Here is a 21,755-nt window from a genome sequence, read left to right on the forward strand (position 1 = left end):
AAAATTAACTTTGATGAAATAATGAATCATGGTAAAAAAAAAAAAAAAAAAAAAAGCCATGAATCTATGTGCAGTATTCCCCTAGCGCTGGAGTTCTCCTATTCTCCTTGATCGATCAACTTGGTCTTGGCTTGCTGGCTGTTTGTGCTGATCTTCTGGGGGAGGGGCCTGTTGCCGTGGTTCCCAAATGTCTTTGCCGGAGGCGGAATTGCCCCGCCCTTGTCGGTCCGGGCTAAGGAAGCTGCTCCGGTTTGCTCTCAGGAGCTTTTGTTCCCTGCAAGCTCTCGGTACAGCTTTGGAGGCCCAGGGCAGAAATGGTGGCCTCCCAATCTCCACTTGAAGGAGCTGAGAACTCGGGGCCCCGCTCCTCAGTGTGCCCCCAGAGAAAAGCAGTCACTTCCGTGTCCCCGGTCTCCGGCCGCACTCCGTGCTCACCCGGCCTGTGACCGAGCGTTGCTCTCTCTGGCACCCGACCCCGCGCGGAGTCTCCAAACCCAGCAGATCCCTGCAGTGCGTTCCCGCACCGCTCCTCCCCGGGAAGGAAAGGGAGTCTCCCCGGATCTGCTGCTTGTTGGGTCCCTGCTGGGGGAGCCGTGCCCCGACTGGGCCGCAGATCACAGTTTATGGCAACCCCGAGCTGAGAGCCCGCGACTCTGCTCCGTCTCTGCAGCCGGTTTCCCTGCTCTGATACCTGGGAGCTCTGCTGCACTCAGGCACCCCGGTCTCTCTGTGACCCCAAGGGTCCTGAGACCACACTGTCCCGGGAGGATTCCACCCCCCGCTTAGCCACTGCCGCGACTTCCCTCCGCCGAGCCGACTTCTAAAAGGTCCGATTTTGTGCTCCGCGGCTCTAGCACTTGCCAGAAGCGGCCGGCGGAGGCCCCTCCCCCGCCGTCTATCCTCCCGAATATCGCCTCGGATTCACTTCTCCGCACGTCCTACCTTCCAGTAAGTGGTCGCTTCTCTGTTCAGAGAGTTGTTGCTACTCTCCTGTTCGATCTCCTGTTGAGTTCGTAGGTGTTCAGAATGGTTTGATCCCTATTCAGCTGAATTCCTGAGACCAGACGAAATCTAGGTCTCCTACTCCTCCGCCATCTTGCTCCGCCTCCTCTAACATTTTATGATGCATACATTTGCTGGGCCCCTGTGCACCGCTTGAATTCTCAAGCTCAGATATTGGAAGTCCAATAATCTGTGAATCCTTGGAAAACAGCAAGCTTGAGATGAAGAAATGCTACAAAAACTTGCCTGTATAGGTTTACTTACGGTCACAGTCTTGGCATCCATCTCAGTGAAAATGAACTCTCCTCCTTCAAAGTCATCATTCATATACAGGAGAGCACTATAAGAAAAAAAAGAGAAAACCATTTGTACTATTATGTGCTTACAACAGCTTCATCAGAGAATACCAGAGATGTAATAAACTGACCAGTCTGATTGGTTAAGTTTCCTTTGAACTGGACATTGAAATTACTGACCCTCCTAACCCTAAAAAGTAAGATCAGATATAGTTTGGATCATACCCCTGAAGTATTTATTTGTTTCACTTATGCTAACATTTTTATCATATTTCAAATTTCATCTCACATTTCACTTTATCCCAAGAAAACTTGGATTTAATCTACCCCTTCGAACCTGCACATGCTACTTATCATTCTCTTCTTCCCTCTTATACTTGTAACTCTAAAGAACGTTATTTCCTCCCAAAGTAGCTAGAGAGCTCCAAGAGGTGTAGTCTTGCCTGGTAGATAGGGTTGTTCAATAAATGATTTTGTATGGTGCATGCTGCAGTAGTAATTAACCACTATTATATACATGGTGACTTCTCTTTGGACACTAAAATACCATCTAATTTTTCCTTCGAGTTTCCAGTTTCTTGTTTATAAAAGGCAGACATAGGTGAGTGATACTGTAAGATCCCTGTGTGCATTGGGACAGCATATCCTTGAGTTCTCAGACTGAGATACACAACCCACAAGGCATACATTTCAGTGAAAGCCAAATGTTCAAAAAAGAAGGCTTTACTTTTTATATGAAAACAAAATGGGCATTTTGTGGATTCAAATGCAACAGAATGTGCTTGGCTTTAATCTAAGATGATCAAGTCGCTTCCTGGTTGTGTCAGCTGCTTCAGGAGGGTATTTGAGAATCTCTGCTTCATCGAGATGAATATGAGGACAAGCCACACAGATCAGTTTTCTAGTTTCCATGGGTATCTGGCAACTGTTGGACAAAAGCTTGGTTGTGAAGGCAGGGCTGGTTGTACCTATAGTCCCGGAACGTGTAAGCAGGAGGCTCCTTCCAGCATTCGTTGGCCTCAGGATCCAACAGGCAGTTGTCGGCATGGATGGGGTGACTGAGGTCAGTTCTTCTATCCTGCTGACCTGCCGGAAAAGGGAACCGGTGAGGATGACAGGAGAGCAGGAACCTCCAACAGCAAAGCTGACAACCTGCATTCTCTCATCGCTGCTGCCCTTTGCAAATTTGAGACACAAGATTGACCCACAGAGATGAACAAACCGACTAAGCAGTCAAGAGATGGGTCCTGCTTTGGTGCAAACTTGATGTAAAACCATGGACAAACCACGCCTGCCTGGTTGGCTGTAACAGTTTCTTGATATGAAGATACATAGTAGAAATTCCATGCATTCCATGGGCTGGACCTCATGTGGGGCAGGCAAATGAGAGGGGTGGAAAGAAAATGTAAAAAGAAAAGGCTGATTCAGGTGAAAGTTCATGTGTCAAAGTCTCGTCCCATGACATCCTTCCTCCCCTCCTACTCAACAGAGTGTGCAAGAGAAGATCTAGGGGAGAAATCATGACAGGCAGGAGTGAGGCAGTCTCTGCCTTTTTAAGAACATTTCTTTCAACAATCCCTTCATCTTCTAAGCGACCACTTAATGCTTTGGGGGCGTGACGGGGGACTGTAATCTTCAGGTTCCTGGTTCCCTGGAAAGTAAAACCTAAAGCAGGAAAGTCCTTCTCTGTGTGACTTTAAGCAAGTAGGGGAAATAGTTTTGAAAGAAAGACAGGCAGAGCAATGGCCTTCTGGAATTTGAGGGGGCCAAAAAGAGAAGAGGGAAGGGGGAGGTAACAGTGAGCAAGCTTTTTCTGTTTTAGGAATTTAGAACTTTGCTAAACCATGAGTCTAAAATGTAACAGAACTTTGTTTTACATTGTTTTCTTTCTCATTTCACCCTGGGTAGGAGGGAACAAGTTCAGACTCTGGAATCTTACCAGACAGAGCAGTTCGGCAGACCATGTGTGTATAGGAAAAATACAGGGTTGAGTTCAGCATGAAATAGGATTCTACAATCTTTCGAGCCTTCTCGCTGATGTCATAAAACAGACGGGCACTCTTCAGTGGGACTCGGCCTTCGTAACCAAACTGAAGACAAAGAAGAACATGAGATTGCACTGGGTTGATCGGAAGGCTTGAGAAAAAGACACTAGGTTTCATTAAGGCAATATAAGGATGGTCAAGTCTGCATTGACCAGTGGAAATACGACCACATGCTCGAGGATTTTGGTTAGTAAAATAGGCCATTGAAATTCATCCTTCCTAATCACAATGAGAACACTGAAAGCTACCTCCCCAACAACCCTTGGTGTGGTGCAGAATCATCATGTGGTTCAGTATGTTTTCGCCATTGCACCAGGAGCTCCTTGAGGATAGGGGGGACTATGTATTATTTGTCAGATATGAATTTAGGAGATAAAAAGTTTGATCAGTTGATGACTCAGTGAAGGAATCGAGGAATGATTTAAAACAATGGAGATGTCATTTCATACTTGCTCCCTTCATCTCTCCTGACAGGTCTACAGTCTGGACTCTCCTCTTTCCTGTACCTGCAATGCACAGACGGCATCTGATGACGCTTAGGAACCCAAACCCAAAAGAAGCTACGACTTTACCTTGAGTGCTTTCAGGACGGTTGCACCTTCAAACTTCTCATTGGGTGTATGGGGTGAAGTTTTTCCTCTGTATCCATCACCAACAAGCATGATTCCCTGGCAGCAAAATATAAAAAGATGCTTTATTAATGATAGCGATGACTTCATCAGCTTTCCCTTTTTGCCTTGACTGACAGGAAGCTAAGGACCACAGTCAATACTCAGAATCATCCCTGTTTTGTATCAGGATCCTGGTATCATTAATCCTTCCAATCAAAAGAGATATCTTCATTTAAACTTCATTCTACATGTTCATCATGAAATACCAGTTTTTATAGAAATAGGTAGGCTATAAATGATTAAAATATTAGTTAATTATCAATTAAAATAAAGAGATTTCCCAGTGACCTCATATGGTGGGCAGGGCTCATGCTGAATGGCCATCGTCCTACGTATTAAGCCACTAACTATTCCAGATCCATGAGCTGTGTCCAGATCTAGACAAAATTCAAATCAGCCCAAACCAGGCTAGGAAAATGCCCCCACACTGAGGTCCTTGTCCTAAAGAAAGTGACATTTCAGGCCTGGCTTCCTGACTCCAAGTGAGACTAGGACCAGAGAGCTCCAGGGCTCCCACCAGCCTGGCCCCCTCAGGCTCCGTCCTCCCCCACGCCACCTCTTGGGTCCTCACACTGGCCACGCTGTGGAGCTCCCGGCACTGTTCTTCTGACAAGACGTTATCCAGGAGAACCCGCTGAGTCCCATTCAGTTGCTCCGAGTTATAGACAAATGTGATGTTCTCATAGAGCAGAGGGCCACCTGAAGAGACAGAACACATCACCTTCTCTGTTACCTCTGTTCCCAAGGAGGGAAGCACAGAACACCTACTGGTTTTTAATGAGAAATTCATGAGAATCAGTTTGCTCATGAATACTTAAGAATGCAAAGACACATTGGAAGCTTGCTAAGTACAATATGGATTCAGGGAAAAGACAGATGTCTGAAGACCAGATACCTGAAGCTGTTTCTCCATAACATCACAATAAGGTATCACATTTGTGTAGTATTGTGGGTTTGATACACTATCTTTTCATTTGATTCCAGGGATGATCCTGCAAAGCAGACTGGGACTCTCACAGGATGCTGCCTGGAGAAGACCTTCCAGAATTCTCTCGGCAACTGCACACAACCTTCTCCACAACCTTTGGTTCCTAACTCTGCTACAACATCACATTACTGGATCACGTGTTTGTGCCCCCACATGTGACATACACACCACATTCTCACTGGTATGGAGAGAAATATCTTCACTAGAAAACTCCGCGGGTAAATGCACCATCGGGACAATCACACCCAAGCCAGCCACCTCCTTCCTAGTCTTCTTCCAACCAACTAACTGACTCTAGAAAGTCTTATTTATGGAATATTTATTTTTCTATGGTCTCTGGGCAAATCTTTATATCGCTTTCTTTGCACGGGAAGGTTTCCTATAGGCACCTGCTCTCTCCCTGGATGGAGCCCACAACTTTATGAAATTAGCCCGTGTAGGCTTTTCAGAAGGTAATGCTTTGGGGTCATGCTTTAGGTGGTTAATTACAAAATCTAGACCTGACCAGGCTCTTTCCTCACAGAGGATAGGACTGAAGGACAAAGCCTCTGTTGGCGAGGAAATCTCCAGCTGTAACACAGTGCAACCAGCTTGAACTAAAAAACTGAAGAGAGGAAGAAAGCTTTTCTGCTCTTTATAAGACTCCTAAGGGACCTGACGTGTGCCTATTAATAACAACAGTTCGCCCTGGAGGGAGGCAGGGGGAGGGCTTAGCTGCTCCCTTCTTCCCCTAGTCAAGCAATGGTCCCCAACACACTACCCTAAAACACATCAGTGAAGAAGGAAGAAACCAACTGAAATCGATGTCCCCTCTAGTTCTTTAAAATGAATTAGTGAAACTAAAGAACAGCATCAAGTTTATTAATAGTCTAGTTAGGATGAAAGATTCACTACAGCCCACAATTAGTGGACTATTAAGATAAAAATACAGTGTTTCCCAATCTTTAATAATAGATGGTTATCTGTTAAAGGAAAAGTTCCCTAAGGAGAGGCAGTGCCGACACATTACTTTATCACAATTTTATTTCCATACTTGCAATTATAAAACTATGATCATTGTATTTATTTATCTTTAGAGTTTCATATAACTATAATACCCAAAGCAATTTACAAGATTAAATAAAAGCAAGACCATAAAACTAAATTCAAGTTAATATTAATGAAATGGTTAATGTTATTTTGCAGAAACAAAAAGCTACATTCCACATGAATGTTCTACTCACTGATCTAGCCCAGATTCTTTTGAGCCAGCATTCTTTATAGTATTTTTGGTGTGTAATGACTCATTGCACTGCAACTTTTCTCTACTGAAATTACTATGAAGTCATAGTGTACCATGATAAATTTGGGCCTTTATCTGCTCCTGATACATTATTTATAAGTTTGTTTGACTTCATTTCTTGTTAGTCTTCAGCCCCCGAAGTATCACTAACTGGTACCAACGGGATAGTAGCCTCACCCAACATGGTATGAAATCTCATGGCGGGACTTGACTATCAGGTGGTTATTTACATGACCCACTAGTTGCGCCTATTAATTTTTTTTTTAGATTGTCATCAAAATCTATAAATACAGAATTTCTTGGATTCCAGGACTATAACCCCATGGTATAGTTTCAGTACCAATCTTTTGGATGAATAGAAAAAAAATACACACACACACACACAATTCAATGTTTCTCAGCCTTTATTCCGCAGAAAGTTTTTGATGAAAAAAGAGTTTCTTGATCAAATGTGTTTGGGAAGTACTAGGTTACACAAAATTTAAGAGGACTTCTTAGAACTTTTAATATGTAAATAGGCATTAAGAATATCCTGAGTATTGAGACAGTATGAAGCAGTTCTCACCCTTAATCGAGCATAAAACCAACCTCCCTTCCTCCTTCCTTCCTTCTTTCCTTCCTTCCTTCCTTCCTTCCTTCCTTCCTTCCTTCCTTCCTTCCTTCCTTCCTTCCTTCCTTCCTTCCTTCCTTCTTTCCTTCCTTCCTTTCTTCCTTCCTTCTTTCCTATGACAGAGAGACTCTAAGATGGCCCCCTAATGATCACTGCCTCCTGGGATTCATGGGCTTGCGTAATTTGCTTTCCTCAAGCGTGAATGGGGCCTGGAACTTGCTTCCAACAATAGAATATGGCAAAGGTGATGGGATATGACTTCTGTGATTGTATTACATGAGATTGCCACCTCCATCTTGCTAGCAGACTCAGTCTATTGCCTTCTCAGCTTGCATTGCAATATGTTGCTGCATTAGACAGACTCATGCAGCAAAGAATGAGGCCTCCTCCAGGCAACGATCAACTAGGAACTGAGGACCACTGTCCACTAAGACTTTATGAACCAAATTCTATCATATGAGCTTGGAAGAAGATAGTTCCACAGTCAAGCCTTGGAAGAGACCTCAGCCCTGATCAACAATTTGAAGGAAGCCTGTCACAGACCCTGAAGCAAGGGACCCCATCAAGCTACCCCGAAATTCCTGACCCCCAGAAACTGGGTGATAGTGAATGTATGTTATTGTAAGCTGCTACATTTGTGCTCCTTTTTTTTTTTTTTTTTTTGGTAGCAATAAAAAAACAGTAGACTCGCCCTCTCCCCAACAGGACCTCTTAACATAAAACACAGGTTATTTGGAAAGGTTGCTCTAATCTATATAGCTGATTAAGAGCCATAGCCAAATTAAGGCAGTTTCTCAAATATTTGGAAAAGTAAACTGCGTATTCCATTCCCACTTAGAAAAGTAAAAGAGATGTTCCTTCAACAAGAAAGACAAAATACTTGTTGGTTCACTGAAAAGCATTTTCTAATATAAAAGTCAAATAGAAATGGATGACAGACCAAGGGTTTAGTAAACTGGGTCGGTTTCTACTATGTCATATTTTTTCCTTTCCTCTCTTGAGAGTATATGAACTTCAAATATAATTACCCTATTTTCAAAAGACAACTTTAACAGTTACTACAACCAAAACATTTAGAAAAATGCCTACCGTTCTGTATAAGTATTTGCTATTACTATGTTGATTATTTAGTATTATAGTAACATATGCCTGGTCTATTGGGTTAAGTTCTGAGTGAAGCATCTTAATAAGCATAAAGGAGTATATTTTAAAAAAGGCTACTGGGATATTGCCAATTCCTCCAGTCACACCACATGGAACGTACTAAGATCAGGGGAAGGGACGGAGTGCAACACGAGCCTAACTACCTACCCACTCACAGCTTCAGGCAGAATCTGCAAGAAACCTGCCTTTCATGTAGTTAACACAATCACCACTGAGCATAGACTTTTATACAGAGGTTTCCCACACATGCATTTCACAAACCACAGCCAACTACCCACCCACCAACCAAAAGGAAAAAAGAAGAAGAAGAAGAAGGAGAAGGAGGAGGAGGAGGAGGAGGAGGAGGGGGAGGAAAAACAAACCCTGCCATTGAAACACTCACCTCTACCAGCCTACAAATGACTAGCAGCACACCAGACAGAGGAAAACATTAAAATAAAAATAAAACTGTAGTCCAATAAGTTGTGGTTCCTGGGGCCTGATCTGATGGCTTCGGCCAACTCCTAACCACAGCTCAAGGAGATTTAGCTAAACAACTTAACTCTTCTCTCATTCATAAAGTATGTGCCTGGCTCGGACTCTCCAGTTGCAATAAAGAGCGATCGTCTAGGAAAATACTCCTTTGTGCTCACCGCCTGTGGCTCACCTGGCAAGAAGCAGCATTTTACCATAAATATTACAGAGTGACACAAGTCACAACAGGCATGTGCTAAGTAACAAGTCCTTATGTGAGCACAGCCCATAATGGTCTACAGAAGACTTTTCACACCGTTCCTCAGCAAAAGGTCGCTGTCCTTCTTTTACAGCTGAGGCTCACAGAGCCCAGAGACCTCACGTCTCCAGGTGTCCATCACATCAAGTACATCAGACTAACAATCCTGGAAACTCAGATTCCTGATTCCAAGTTCAATGTGATTTCTACTATACTGACTGGGATGATTATGGAGAAGTACCTTTGGAAACTGGCAGTTGAAAAGAGAATGGATAAGTGATGGGTGTTTTTGGTTTGAGGATATGCTTATTCCGTGGATTGGAGTCCGTCTGGGACGTGGTCTTGGGTCACTCCCGTAATGCTTCTGAGCCGTCCAGTGTGAATACTACTAATTACTGTTAGGTAACCAGAGTAGATGACAATCCCTTTGTGGAAGAGCACAAAAGCTGAAATATATTCTACTCTGTGAAGCATGCACCCTTTCTTGCCTCCCTGACATCTGCTTTCAGCCAGACTAAGATAAAAAAGTGTTTTCTGGTTGGAAATTTGGCTCTGTCTACCACTGTTCTTAATTTAGAAACTATTCAGATCTCTCGTGACTCCACAGAAGGCTTTCCAGTGGTTTCCAGAGAACATCCTAAGATGCAGTCACCCATTCAACTAAGCAAATTCTACAGAAATGATAGACCTTGGTGCCCAGCCAATCACAGTCTCTCCCTATCCTGTGTAGTCTCCTACTCTATTCTTCATATTAGTCTTCTTAGTCAGCTGCTGTATATCAGAGTCCCAGGGAGCCAGGGGAAAAAAAAAAAAAAAGCTTTGACATCTGGCAACCATCCTGGAGTTTCCCAAACCTTTACAGCAAAGTGCTGGCTTATTGGCACGTACTTTCTAGGTGATTTCTCAGCTTAAAAAGCAACACGAACTCTGGCTGACCATGAAACTCTCTGGCCTTTGTAAAACAGCTTGGGCTTTGTGGCTACAAACTGAGGTCCAGGTCAGATTAGATGAGCATTTTATCCTGTTTACTGCCTCAAACTGACTTAGAAGCTGAGGAAGGAAAGGGCTGGGAAATGTGAGAGCTGTAGAGAACCAGAAGTTTTCAAATCAGCTGGAGGAATGTGCTGACACACTCTCTTGTCGGGGAAAGGAGTACTGTACTCCTTCTCAATGCAGGTTTCTAAAACCTTCTTATCTTGCCATTATTTAATCAATAAAGGGTACACTTTGGATCTCTAGACACTTTTATGTTCCATCTCCAGGTGAGTAGGAGAAAATGGGATCTGGATTCAAAAGCCTAGGTTCGAATGCCTGCTCAACCCGTTATGAGCTATGAGACACCGGACATGTCACTATATCTCTGTGAGCCTCAGTTTTCTTGCCTGTGAAGTGGAGGCACTTGTCTCGCATGATGCTTCCAGTATTCAAATGGAGTGTGTGTAGATTTGCCTGAGGAATTATAAAATATACAGATACCATAATAATCGTTAAGGATCACTACTGAGTTAGTACCACTACTGCTAATAATTTATTATTACAACAATGTTTAGCTGTATTTAGAAACTACTTTTGACAACGTTCGACATATGTTTCCGCGAATTTTGATCTGACGTAAGTATATCATGTTCTGCTCTCTCCATCTCTGTGCCTTTGTTCCATTGTTTTATCCACTAAGATGGGTCCCTCCACACCTCTGTCAATTCAATTTAAATTCTACTTATCCCTCAGAGTCCTGCTCAGATATATGTGCCTCAAGCACTGTAGATGAACTCATCTAATATCCATGTGACCTATCTCTTCAAGTTCCTCTGATGTGCAATCTATTCCGCACTAGCTAGCACTCACTCACTAGGTGACAGAAGCCCCGTGACCTCTCCAAACCTCAGGTACTCAACTGATCATTCAGTCCCTGCCTGGTTCACAGAACTCCTGTGGGAAACAGATGAGGGAGCGAATTTGGAAGCACTCTTGTTGGAAACCAAAGGCGATGATAAACAAATCTGAGATACTGTTTTTAAGCCTTGCTTTCAAAACGTTACGAAATGTAGTTACTTAATCTTATTCTTTAGTTTCCAGAGAAAGTGAGCTCTTCCTTAATTTAAATAACAACTAGCCAACTCCCACCTCCTCTTTTCCCTCCTTTAAGTAAAAGTGCACAGATACTTACCCTCTCTTAAGTCTCGATCTATCTTGGGTGATGACCTTTTCCCCATTGACAGTCCATGAACTTCTGCCCCTTCCACGTTCACTCCTGAAGGGACCCTGCCCATTAAAAACAGTTGAAATGGAATTTCTCACTGAATGAGGATGTTCAAAGACAAAGGACACCTTACTCAGGTAGTCTTCTTAGCACCTTTTTTTTACAGTTAATTGTATCCATAACTTCACCCCACTGAGATTAGAAATTAAGTCTCCAAAGAGCAGAAAAAAATTATCATGTGCATCTTTATAACGCTCAGTGTTGTATTTTTGTCTTGAGCATAGAGTGCATCCCAAACAATGACTGAACTGAAATAACCCATGACCTCGGGTAGTGTTTCTTTACTATTCCAAGAAAGAAGACACAAGTTTCAAACTTGGCAAACATACAAATCACAGCATGATATCCGTTCAATACACACAGAGTGAACAAATCCAACTGTGCGTGTCCACTCTTGGCTCTCTTGTAATAAATTTAGGCCACCCAGGGATGAGGCCCTGATGTCTAGTGAAAGACCATAAGATTTTGAAGAGGAAGATCTTGATCCACCAGTCCCTTGTGGTGACACTCTAAAAGAGTCCTTTGCCTTGTCAGAAGCTCACTTTCTGAATTTGAAAATGTACAGGCTAGACCAGGTCAGCTCAAACATGTAACTCCGACATTCTATGATTCCTCAAACTGCTCATAACATGCAAATTGATTTTTTACTTCTATCATTCTAAAAAATGAGGTCTCTTCCTTTCTGATTGAGTTAATGACACCTGATATTTTAGCTTGCAGTGAAACTCTTTGAGCTTCCTGCTTCCAAATGTAGTAAGGGAATTCAGCATTAACAAGAAAAAACTAAGCTCTATTCTATTAATCAAAAACAGAGTCCACAGAATGTGTCACCTTTAGAGATCACCTGATCCAACCCCTTACTTGGAGGAAAAACGTAAGATTGGAAAGGATGACAAGGCACTCAAGGTCACACAGAAGTATATAGGAAGAGTGGGGACCAGAAGGCTGAGTTCCTAATTCCCAGTGTGGAACTCATTTAACTATCTGTTTTTACCTATTTCGTAGAGCTAAGGTCCTGCTAGTGGGTATGACTCTAAGTACTTCTTCTCATTAGAAGTAAACAGATTGTATTCTGAATGAAGGACTCACCGATTCTCATCGTGGCGTCCTCCACATCGGATCCAATAATTCTGTTTTAAATTAAAAACAAACAAACAAACTCAGTAGCTTTGTCACTAAAACATAATGCACAGAAAGAAAATATACATTTAAAACACTCAGAAGACCTAAAACATTAGGAAACTTGCATACTGTGTCAAGAAACAATACTTTTTTAATTAATAAAAAGAAGAGCTAAAGCCAATGCAATTTTGGCAAAGAAGAAATGATGCACAAATGGGTTTTCAAAAATAGCATGGAATTAGCTTAAGTATTTATATTTTTTGTCCAAGAAGTGATTTGGAATTTGGTGTCAGGAGGACACTTAAAAGATCATTCAGTCCAACTCCCTTATGTTTTGTGAATAAAACAAACAAAAAAGTTCAGCTTGATTAATCATCTGTGTAGGATCATAAAGTAACTTTTTCTGAAGTTTCCTGGGAGAATGCAATTAAAAAAATAATAAGTAGGGCTGGGTATAAGCATATTAGAAATGTTACTGAGAATTAGTATACTTAAAAATTATCCTAATTTTTAAAATATGCCAATAAAAACATGACATAACTAAGACAGAAATGAAAAAATGTTATAAATAAGATACATTACAAACAGTGCTTTTTATAAACATATGATAGGTACATATATGAAGAACACATAGTTAACTAACAGATAAATGAAAAAAAGGCAGGTCCAGATAATTCAAATCACAGGAAAAGTAATTAATGACAACATGTGAAAAGTTTATTTTTGTTGGTCATCAAAGGAATACAAAATTAAAACAACGATATACCATTTTGTACATAAGAAATATGAATGATTTTTTAATGTTATTTCTCATTGCTGAGATGTTTATTGTCAACTGGTACTTTTATGCATTTCCAGAACCAGTGAAGGTATCCGAAAACTCCCTTAGAAAAGCAATTTCAAGAACTTTTTAGAACTTCTCATATCCTTTGATGGCAGAATAATCCCATTCCTGGTAATTTATTCAAAGGGCATAGTTCAATACAAAGGAAAATGCTTCATGCATTAAATATGGTAGAAAAAATCAGAAACAAATCAAATATTCAGTGTCAGGAAAAGAGTTTATTTATTGCACAACAATTCTATATATGTAGCTAAAAATCATTTTAAAAGCTGTAAAAATGTAGAAATCGCTTATGATACCTTAAATAAAAATCAGAATAGAAATCTATCTATACCATAGTACTAGTTGGGCAAAAGGTGTGTCTTCATATGAGGAATGACTAAAAGCCTCCATAGACAAGTGGAGAAAAGTCAGCATGATGAATAGTACAATTGAGACTGATTTTGTTTTGTATGAAGTCTTTTTAGTTTTTAAAACATGTAAGAGAAATACAAAATGTTGTATCCAGTATTTAAGACATAAAACAATTGTGAGGCAAATGCATCAGGTACAAAACACTTCTCTTCCCCCCAGATATATTTGCTTTTGACTTTGGATCTCAGTGATATGGAGATCTATTAAAGTCTTTTAATGTTTATCATATATTGAGTAAATACCCACCCCCACTTCCCCGGGTTTTGTTAATACAAGGCAGGAGATAAGGCTTTTCAGTAAACTATATGTTCGCTAACTGAACATAATTGTTTTAAAAAATAATAAATAAATAAAACTGGCAAATGGAATTAAAAAAAGAATCTTCAATAAATCAAGCTGGGAAATAAAATCATAAATAAGAAGTCCACTGAGTATTCTTTTAAAATACATTTCCTCTTCCATCATTGCTCTTACCGGTTCTGTGTATGAAAATCCCAGACCCTCTGCAACTGATTTTATTAGTTCTGATTCCATTTTATGACGCTTCACGAACATTGCCAAATCCTAGAGGAAAAAAAACGAATGAAAATTTATATTTAAATAACAGTTAAGAAATATAATAAATGTTTGAGTGGAAATATTTTTCAATAGACAGTGACAAATGAGCTAAAAAATATTCACTGCTGCAAAAAAGTCTCCATCTCAACAGATTTTCACAAGCTCTCATGTAGGAAAAAAATATGCTTCTGGAATTAATAATTAAAGTACAAAAGAACTGCATTCTAGAACCTTGACTCAATGGCTAAATATCTTTAAGAGCAGTGCTACATTTTTACCAATTCTGCCCAGAGCATCTAGCAGAATGCAGTTTCTTCTCAGGACCTTGGTCTCACCTCTCTGGCCTCAATGGATGCTGGGTCACTGGTGTCATCTAGGAGACTCTCATAGTAATCCACATTGTCTAGGACATCCTCATCATCTGGATGGAGGAGAAGATAGGCCTTGGCACACTCCAAGGCTTTCACATATTCACCAACTGAAAGACCAAGGAGTTGTAGTATTAGAGTCAGGCGAGGTCCATCTAGGGGATTTTTTTAACTGATTTTTTAAAGATTTTATTTATTTATTTGAGAGAGAGAGAGAGCACAAGCAGGGGAAGTGGCAGGCAGAGCGAGAGGGAGAAGCAGGCTTCTTGATGAGCAGGGAGCCTGATGTGGGGCTCAATCCCAGAACCCTGGGATCATGACTTGAGCCAAAGGTGGATGCTTAACCAACTGAGCAACCCAGGCGTCCCCCATAGAGGATTTTTAAGAAATACTTTAACATGTCTGTGGGAGGTCAGCATTAAGCATGAATAAGAGGGAAGATAAGGTGAGCCAAATAGCATACACAAAAATAGTCACAGGTAAAAACAGATTCTCAAATACGGAGAACAAACTGATGAGGGGAGGTGAGTGAGGGGATGGGGGAAATTAAGGGGATCTAGAAGTACAAACTTCCAGTTATAAGATAAATAAGTCACAGAGCTAAGTCACCTATAGCATGGGGAATACAGTCAATAAGATTGTAATAATGTTGTTTGGTGACAGGTGGTGACTACACTTATCATGATGAACCCTGAGTGATATACAGGATTGTTGAACCATTATGTTGTACACCTGAAACTAATATAACACTCTGTGTTAATTATATTTCAAAAAAATAGCCAGACAAAAGGAAGGACATGATTTCAGGTGTTTAAAAGGTACTATCTTTGGTCTGCTTTGGTGCTAGATGTTTTGCATCAATTATTAAAAGTTTCCACCTGAAGATGTTTGTTGACAACTTACATTATTTAATACAGATGAGCAGAGCAGAATTTTGGGAGTTAATTCTGTTTTTATACTGAGTTTGACAACATGATATCGAAAACTGATTTCAGCAATCCCAATCCTATTAATTGCTTTTAAACATAAGGAAAGATGCTCAATCTCTCTTTCTCAATTAGATAAATAGAAATTAAAACTCTACTGAGATAAAAATTTTCACCTAATGGATTGGGGAATATCTAAAATTTTCACAATATATTGTTGATGAGCAATGAAAAATGTACTATACATGGAAGAAAATTGGGTAACATCTATCAAAATTTTAAATGAATAAATGATTCCACACAGCAATCATACTTCTAGAAATTCATCCTATAGATATTCATGTGTGGACGTGAACTAACTTACATAAAATATTACTCATTTGATCCTTGACTGAAATACCAACCAGCGACTAATAACACAATGCCCATGAGTAAGGAGACACATAAAATAAATTATAGTACAACGATATGTGGATGTAAAGAAAAATTAATGAGGAAGATCTCCATGTACCAATACAAGGTTAAACCATACAAAACTGTCAAAATTTGGCCTTTACTGACCTAAGCAAATAGTCATTTCATAGGTCCAACCTACTAAAAAAATATTTTTCAAAATTTTATTTTTAAGTAATCTCTACACCCAACATAGGGTTCGAACCCACAACTCCGTGATCAAGAGAAGAAGCTCTACCGACTGAGCCAGCCAGACACCCGATATATTATTATTATTATTTATTATTATTATTATTATTAGAGAAAGAGAATCTTAAGTAGGCTCAATGCCCAGCACAGAACCTGATGTGGAGCTCAATCTCACGACCCTGAGATCATGACCTGAGCTGATATCAAGAACCGGATGTTTAACCAACTGTGCCACACAGGTGCCCCTTCCCCACTCATATGTATTATTAAGTGAAGAAAGCAATGTAAAGAACAGTGTAAATAATATGCTACCTTCTGTGTATAAGAAGGCGAAATAAGTTGGGGTGTGTGTGTGTGTTTTAAATAAACATAAATCGGAAACTGGGTTGAAGGACATGAAATTGGGTTGCAGAAAAAAGCAAGAGAGGGATGCTTTCATGATATTTGGTCTTTGAACTTGTGAATATATGACCTTTTAAAATTAAGTTGAAAAATCATGTAAAATGTCAGTCTAATAAAACTTTCAGGACATTATCACAGCATTTGCCCACTTGTGGTTTTCACCTGCTCTCCTTGGCCTGAGTTGCGGTGATGTGAAATGAGAGAGAAGAAAAAAAAAAAAAAAAACCCTAAACCCCTATTGCCTCAGTGGTAAAGTGGAAATGCAGAGGAAAATTCAATGTCTGTAATGATGAACGACACCCCTTCCCCAAAGGTCTTCCGGGACAATCCACACTTTACCTCGATAGTAGGCAAACTGTAGGTAGTCATAATGCAGGGGAAGAAAGTTCTCAATCGGAGAGAGGCGACCAGGGCGAGTTGCAAGCTCCCTCACGCATTCGTGCTGACAGACCAGCACCTGCATATAGTGATCTGGAAGACAAGAGTGAGAGGTGGGTCCCTCCCGTCTGCTGGAGTGTCTGGACTTCAAGGTCAGAGCCCCAGGGACACAGGGCATTCCTCACCTCGCCACACTCTTAGTGCCATCTCATTAACTTCACTTCATGAGCAGAAACCTTCACAAAGGAAGTAAGTGACTTGCCAAGGCTTCCTGATCAGTGATCGCTAGAATACTTAATAGTAGATTCCCAACCTTGTGGCCCCTGGCCTTTCCTCCAGGCAGCACTTTTGGCTGCTGTTCCCCTTTTTCTACATTTCCTGAAAATGACACAGGCCATCTCAGCCCACCCATGCCCATCTGAATAGATGCCTTTCCTATTGAAGAATTCCGGGGCCTCCCTTTGGGTACGTTGGGTGGCTTGAAGTGACCTGGCTTGGGATCAGAATTTCAGATCCTGGTTATGCTAAGGAGCAGCTGAGAGAAAGGACTGCCATGCATACGGGGAGCTTTTTCTCCTTGTTAACATTTTCAAGAACTTTTCCTAAAAGGGAAATAGAAACTATATATATACACATCTATTTATCAGGAACCTATTCTACCCAATTACAAAATAGTCCATCCCCTGAACATTGGAAATTCTAATACTGTAGGACTAAAATAGGATATGGAGGAAAGCTCAAGAATTTAGATACACATTCTGCCTCTTTCTCTTTGTTCCCTTTTCTTTGTCCCCATCCTTTTCACTGTAAACAGGTGAGGATTCTCAAGTGTAGGGTTGTCACACTCCCTTTAGCTCTGGGCTCTTGCTCATCCACAAATGAGCTGAGGAAACTAAAGTAGCTAATGTCCCAGAGAAGCAAACACATCCTACATTTTGCTCCAACATTGATTTTTACAAGGAAGATGGAGATAGTCTTCTCCAGAAAGAGAAGATTTTATTCATGCTTGTGCAGAGCAGACTTTCTTGAGAATGATGATAAAACCATCTGACTTAATGACTTTACACTTTAATTTACCACAACTGCCTCCTCTCAAAGGTTCTCTGTTAAGCAGAGTTTGGCTTGCCTCTTGATGACTTGAAGAGGGATCCGAGAGCACAACAGAAAGGGCATGTGTGTTTTCTGGTGTGTAGGCAAATGGGCCAGTTTTTGCATGACCTGGCTAACTCAACCCAATGCAGCACAGCTAACAGAATCCTTACAATCCATTGGTTCTTAACTGCAGCTGGAGGATGGGAGGGGAAGAAAGAGTTCTGTTTATTTGTTTAACATGTAGAAATAAACAACTATATAAATAGCCAATAAATAGCTGTTTTATTTCTTATGAAAACGACAAACAACCTTCAACTGTTTTCTCCTACTTAGCTGGCCATTGGCATTCCTCTTTACCTTTTAACACACACTCCTCCTAATTCCAAATGGCAAGCAAAAGGAAGAGGTGGAAAACACACCCAATAAGAATCCAAAATCTGAATGAAGATATTTTTCAACAGAAGATATACAAAGAGTAACAAAATGAGAGTCACAAAATGATATTCTTTAGGGCTTCAACGAGCACAGCCGGTAATAAATAACTGCATTGAGAAGCCATTTCTATTTTTAATGTTCATCTAACTCTAAAATTCAAATATTCTGGCTTCCTAAATACATTCCATATTTTATTTTTTCATTAATTTTTAAAGATTTTATTTATTTATTTGTTACAGACAGAGAGAGAGAGAGAGCATACAAGCAGGGGGAGCGGCAGGCAGAGGGAGAAGCAGGCTCCCCGCTGAGCAATGAGCCCAATGCGGGACTCGATCCCAGGACCCCGGGATCATGACCTGAGCCGAAGGCAGACGCTTAACCGAATGAGCCACCCACGAGCCCCAAAGCCAATTTCACTTTTAATTTAGAACAGTTTTGTGGGGGGTTTTGTGGGGTTTTGGGGGGTTTTCTTCTTACTATTTTATTTATTTATTTGACAGAGAGAGAGCAGAAGCAGGGGGAGGAGCAGAGGGAGGAGAAGCAGGCTCCCTGCTGAGCAGGGAGCCAGATGTGGGGCTCAATCCCAGGACCCTGGGATCATGACCTGAGCCGAATGGCAGAGGCTTAACTGATTGAGCTAGCCAGATGCCCCTTAGAACAGTTTAGAACCAGACAAGCATTTACAGAGTTATGATAACACATTTTATAAGTTGTATTTCTTGTCTCCTTTCTATATCAAATGTTATTGTGGAATTACTGTGATTTAATAAGTTTGAGATCCAAGACACTTGTGTGGGAATACTTTTTAAAATTTCCTTCTCGGGCGCCTGGGTGGCTCAGTTGGTTAAGCGACTGCCTTCGGCTCAGGTCATGATCCTGGAGTCCCGGGATCGAGTCCCGCATCGGGCTACCTGCTCAGCAGGGAGTCTGCTTCTCCCTCTGACCCTATTCCCTCTTGTGCTTTCTATCTCTCATTCTCTCTCTCTCTCAAATAAATAAATAAAATCTTAAAAAAAATAAAATAAAATTTCCTTCTCATAATAAATTGGGTATCTGTCAAATTCTCAAGAAGACTTGCCATATTTCTGTAATATATAGTATTTGATTGAGCTTCAGGAGCCATGACTTTTTTAAAATCACTTTTCTTTATTGGAAGTGGGGGTATGGTGGTGATAGTTGTATTAAGTATTAAGAGCCTTTAGTTAGGAGATCTCTATTCTTTTCCAGCAACCAACATGCTCTGATGACCTCAAGCAGATTGCTAAATGTTATTCTGGGGGAATCTGTCAGTTAGTTTTCCTAAAGCAGATGTAGGACACTTGCCAAAGCTGTTTGGTGGCCGTTGGTAGAGGCAAGTGTAGAGGAGATGCAGGGGGTAGAGACAGGGCACATATCCTTACACAACTACAAGATAATAAACTATAATAAAGGAAAAGCATTCCCAAATAAAAGATTAAGTGTAAAGAAATACTTAACAGCTGAAATGTGAAACACACATAAAAATGACATTGGTATCCATCAATCACATTTCAGATTAAAAGGATTAATAATACTCACTGTTTTAAAAATATAGGTCATAATCAAAAACGAATGATGTAATGTATGGTGATTAACATAACAATAAAAATTATTAAAAAAATATAGGTCATAAATTGTTAAGGTCTTTGAGAGGGACAATTAGAAAACATCTTTCAAAATTTAGATTAAGAAGTAGACTGAAAATCAATTTGTTGGATGACCTAGTTGTCATCCATGTTGCCACGTACTCAATTACAAAACCAACTTACTTCACCTAAAATCAATACCAATATCTGAATTATTGAGGACTTTTTTTGCCAAAGGTTTTGTTTTGCTAGACCTCTGGCAGAGTCATTTCCCTGCATTTGTGTGAGTACTGTTCATCAAATGTCATTTAGTGATTTGCTCGAGGTCACCAGAGCATGTTGGTTGCTGGAAGAGAATAGAAAGGGGATGAAAATATACACAAGTGCATAATCCTGAAAGTCTTTATGAAAGGTCTTGAGTTTTATTCCAAGTGCAATGGAAGCCTTTGGTGGGGGGGGTGTTCTGTGAACATACTTTCTTTTTTTTTAGACCGTTTTGTCTGCCTACAGAGTAAAACCTCATCAGGACAGGAGGACCAGCTAGGAGACTATCACAGTGGCTTTGTTAAAATATACTGTGGATTTGAACCAGGGTGGTAGCAAAAAGGATGGAGAGAACCAGGGAATCTTACAGGCTCTCAGGATGTACCTATCAGAGTTTGGTAACGAATCAGAGGAGAATAGGAATTAAGGGAAATGTTGGATTGGAAGATAATTTTTTAGGACTTGGTTTGAACTGCTAGGTGAGGGGTGATTTTCACGGAGACCGAAAACACTGGCATTTGGGGAGAGCAAACTCACTTCCTTAATTTGCCATTCTACACCTACCTATAGGTGAAGTTGAACATTGTTTTTTGTTTTTTGTTTTTATATTTATAACTTAGAACTCAATATGCACTCAGCAGATATTTGTGAAACATTTATTACTGAATAGGTTATCCTTTGCCCATTTTTCACTTATGTAGACCTTAAAATATGCACCCTAGACTGAGAAAAGCATCGATTTGATTCCCAGCTTCACCTTAATCACATTGCTCTGAGATATAAATTCCTCATCAAAAAAAAGGAGAAGACAGTGGATAACAATACCATCTACCTACCAGAAGTTGTTCAGAGGATTAAAAGATATATAAATATGTAAAATGCTTTGTATATTGAAACTGCTATATATATGTTGGTTATTATTATGACTACCAATAAATCAGAAATAAATTACTACTAATAACAATAATTTACAAGTTCTGCTTAAATATTATGGATATTAACTCTTTGCCTGTAAAAGTTTTGCAAGTTTTCCACTTGTCATTTGTATTTTTTGTATTTTAAATCTTATGTAAAATCTATCTTTTTCCTCATATTTCTTGTCTTTTGTCATGCTAAGAACTAGTTTTCCTCTCCTCCCATTATACACATATTTTCTTGAATTTTCTTCTTCATTTTTTAAAAAGATTTATTCATTTCTTTTATTTTTTTACTGTGTTTTAATTTTTTTATGTTATGTTAATCATTGGTTTTTGATGTAGTGTTCCATGATTCATGGTTTGCATATAACACCCAGTGCTCCATGCAGAACGTGCCCTCTTTAATACCCATCACCAGGCTAACCCATCCCCCCACCCCCCTCCCCTCTAGAACCCTCAGTTTGTTTCTCAGAGTCCATAGTCTCTCATGGTTCGTCTCCATTTTAAAGAGAGAGTGAGAGAGAGAGTGGGAACACAAGTGCATGCACAGGTCGGGGAGGAGCAGAGGGAGGGAGAGAATCTGCTGAGATCATGACCTGAGCCAAAAATCATTTGTCAGACCCTACCAACTGAGCCACCCAGGCACCCCTCTTGCATTTTCTTCTAACAGTTTTATTTTCACACCTATATTATTAACATAAATAGAATTTATTTTTGTATGTTTTTCATATGCTTCCCACCATAAATGGTTAAGTAGCT

The 21,755-nt window shown here is 40.3% G+C and overlaps 1 protein-coding gene across 1 annotated transcript in view; it reads right to left on the bottom strand.

Moving 5' to 3' along the window:
* The window catches only part of P3H2 (prolyl 3-hydroxylase 2), a 159,432-nt gene that overhangs the window by 16,078 nt on the left and 121,599 nt on the right, over positions 1-21,755 (bottom strand). Inside the window, exons 4-13 of the mRNA XM_027586902.2 lie at positions 16,646-16,777; positions 14,304-14,446; positions 13,885-13,974; positions 12,120-12,160; positions 10,938-11,032; positions 4,586-4,713; positions 3,916-4,011; positions 3,238-3,388; positions 2,267-2,384; positions 1,267-1,342 (exon numbers count right to left, since the gene is read on the bottom strand). Coding sequence (XP_027442703.1) covers positions 1,267-1,342; positions 2,267-2,384; positions 3,238-3,388; positions 3,916-4,011; positions 4,586-4,713; positions 10,938-11,032; positions 12,120-12,160; positions 13,885-13,974; positions 14,304-14,446; positions 16,646-16,777 — 1,070 coding nt within the window. The remainder of the gene's footprint in view (positions 1-1,266; positions 1,343-2,266; positions 2,385-3,237; positions 3,389-3,915; positions 4,012-4,585; positions 4,714-10,937; positions 11,033-12,119; positions 12,161-13,884; positions 13,975-14,303; positions 14,447-16,645; positions 16,778-21,755) is intronic.

Source organism: Zalophus californianus, chromosome 1, assembly GCF_009762305.2.
Source record: "Zalophus californianus isolate mZalCal1 chromosome 1, mZalCal1.pri.v2, whole genome shotgun sequence".
Lineage (NCBI taxonomy): Eukaryota > Metazoa > Chordata > Mammalia > Carnivora > Otariidae > Zalophus > Zalophus californianus.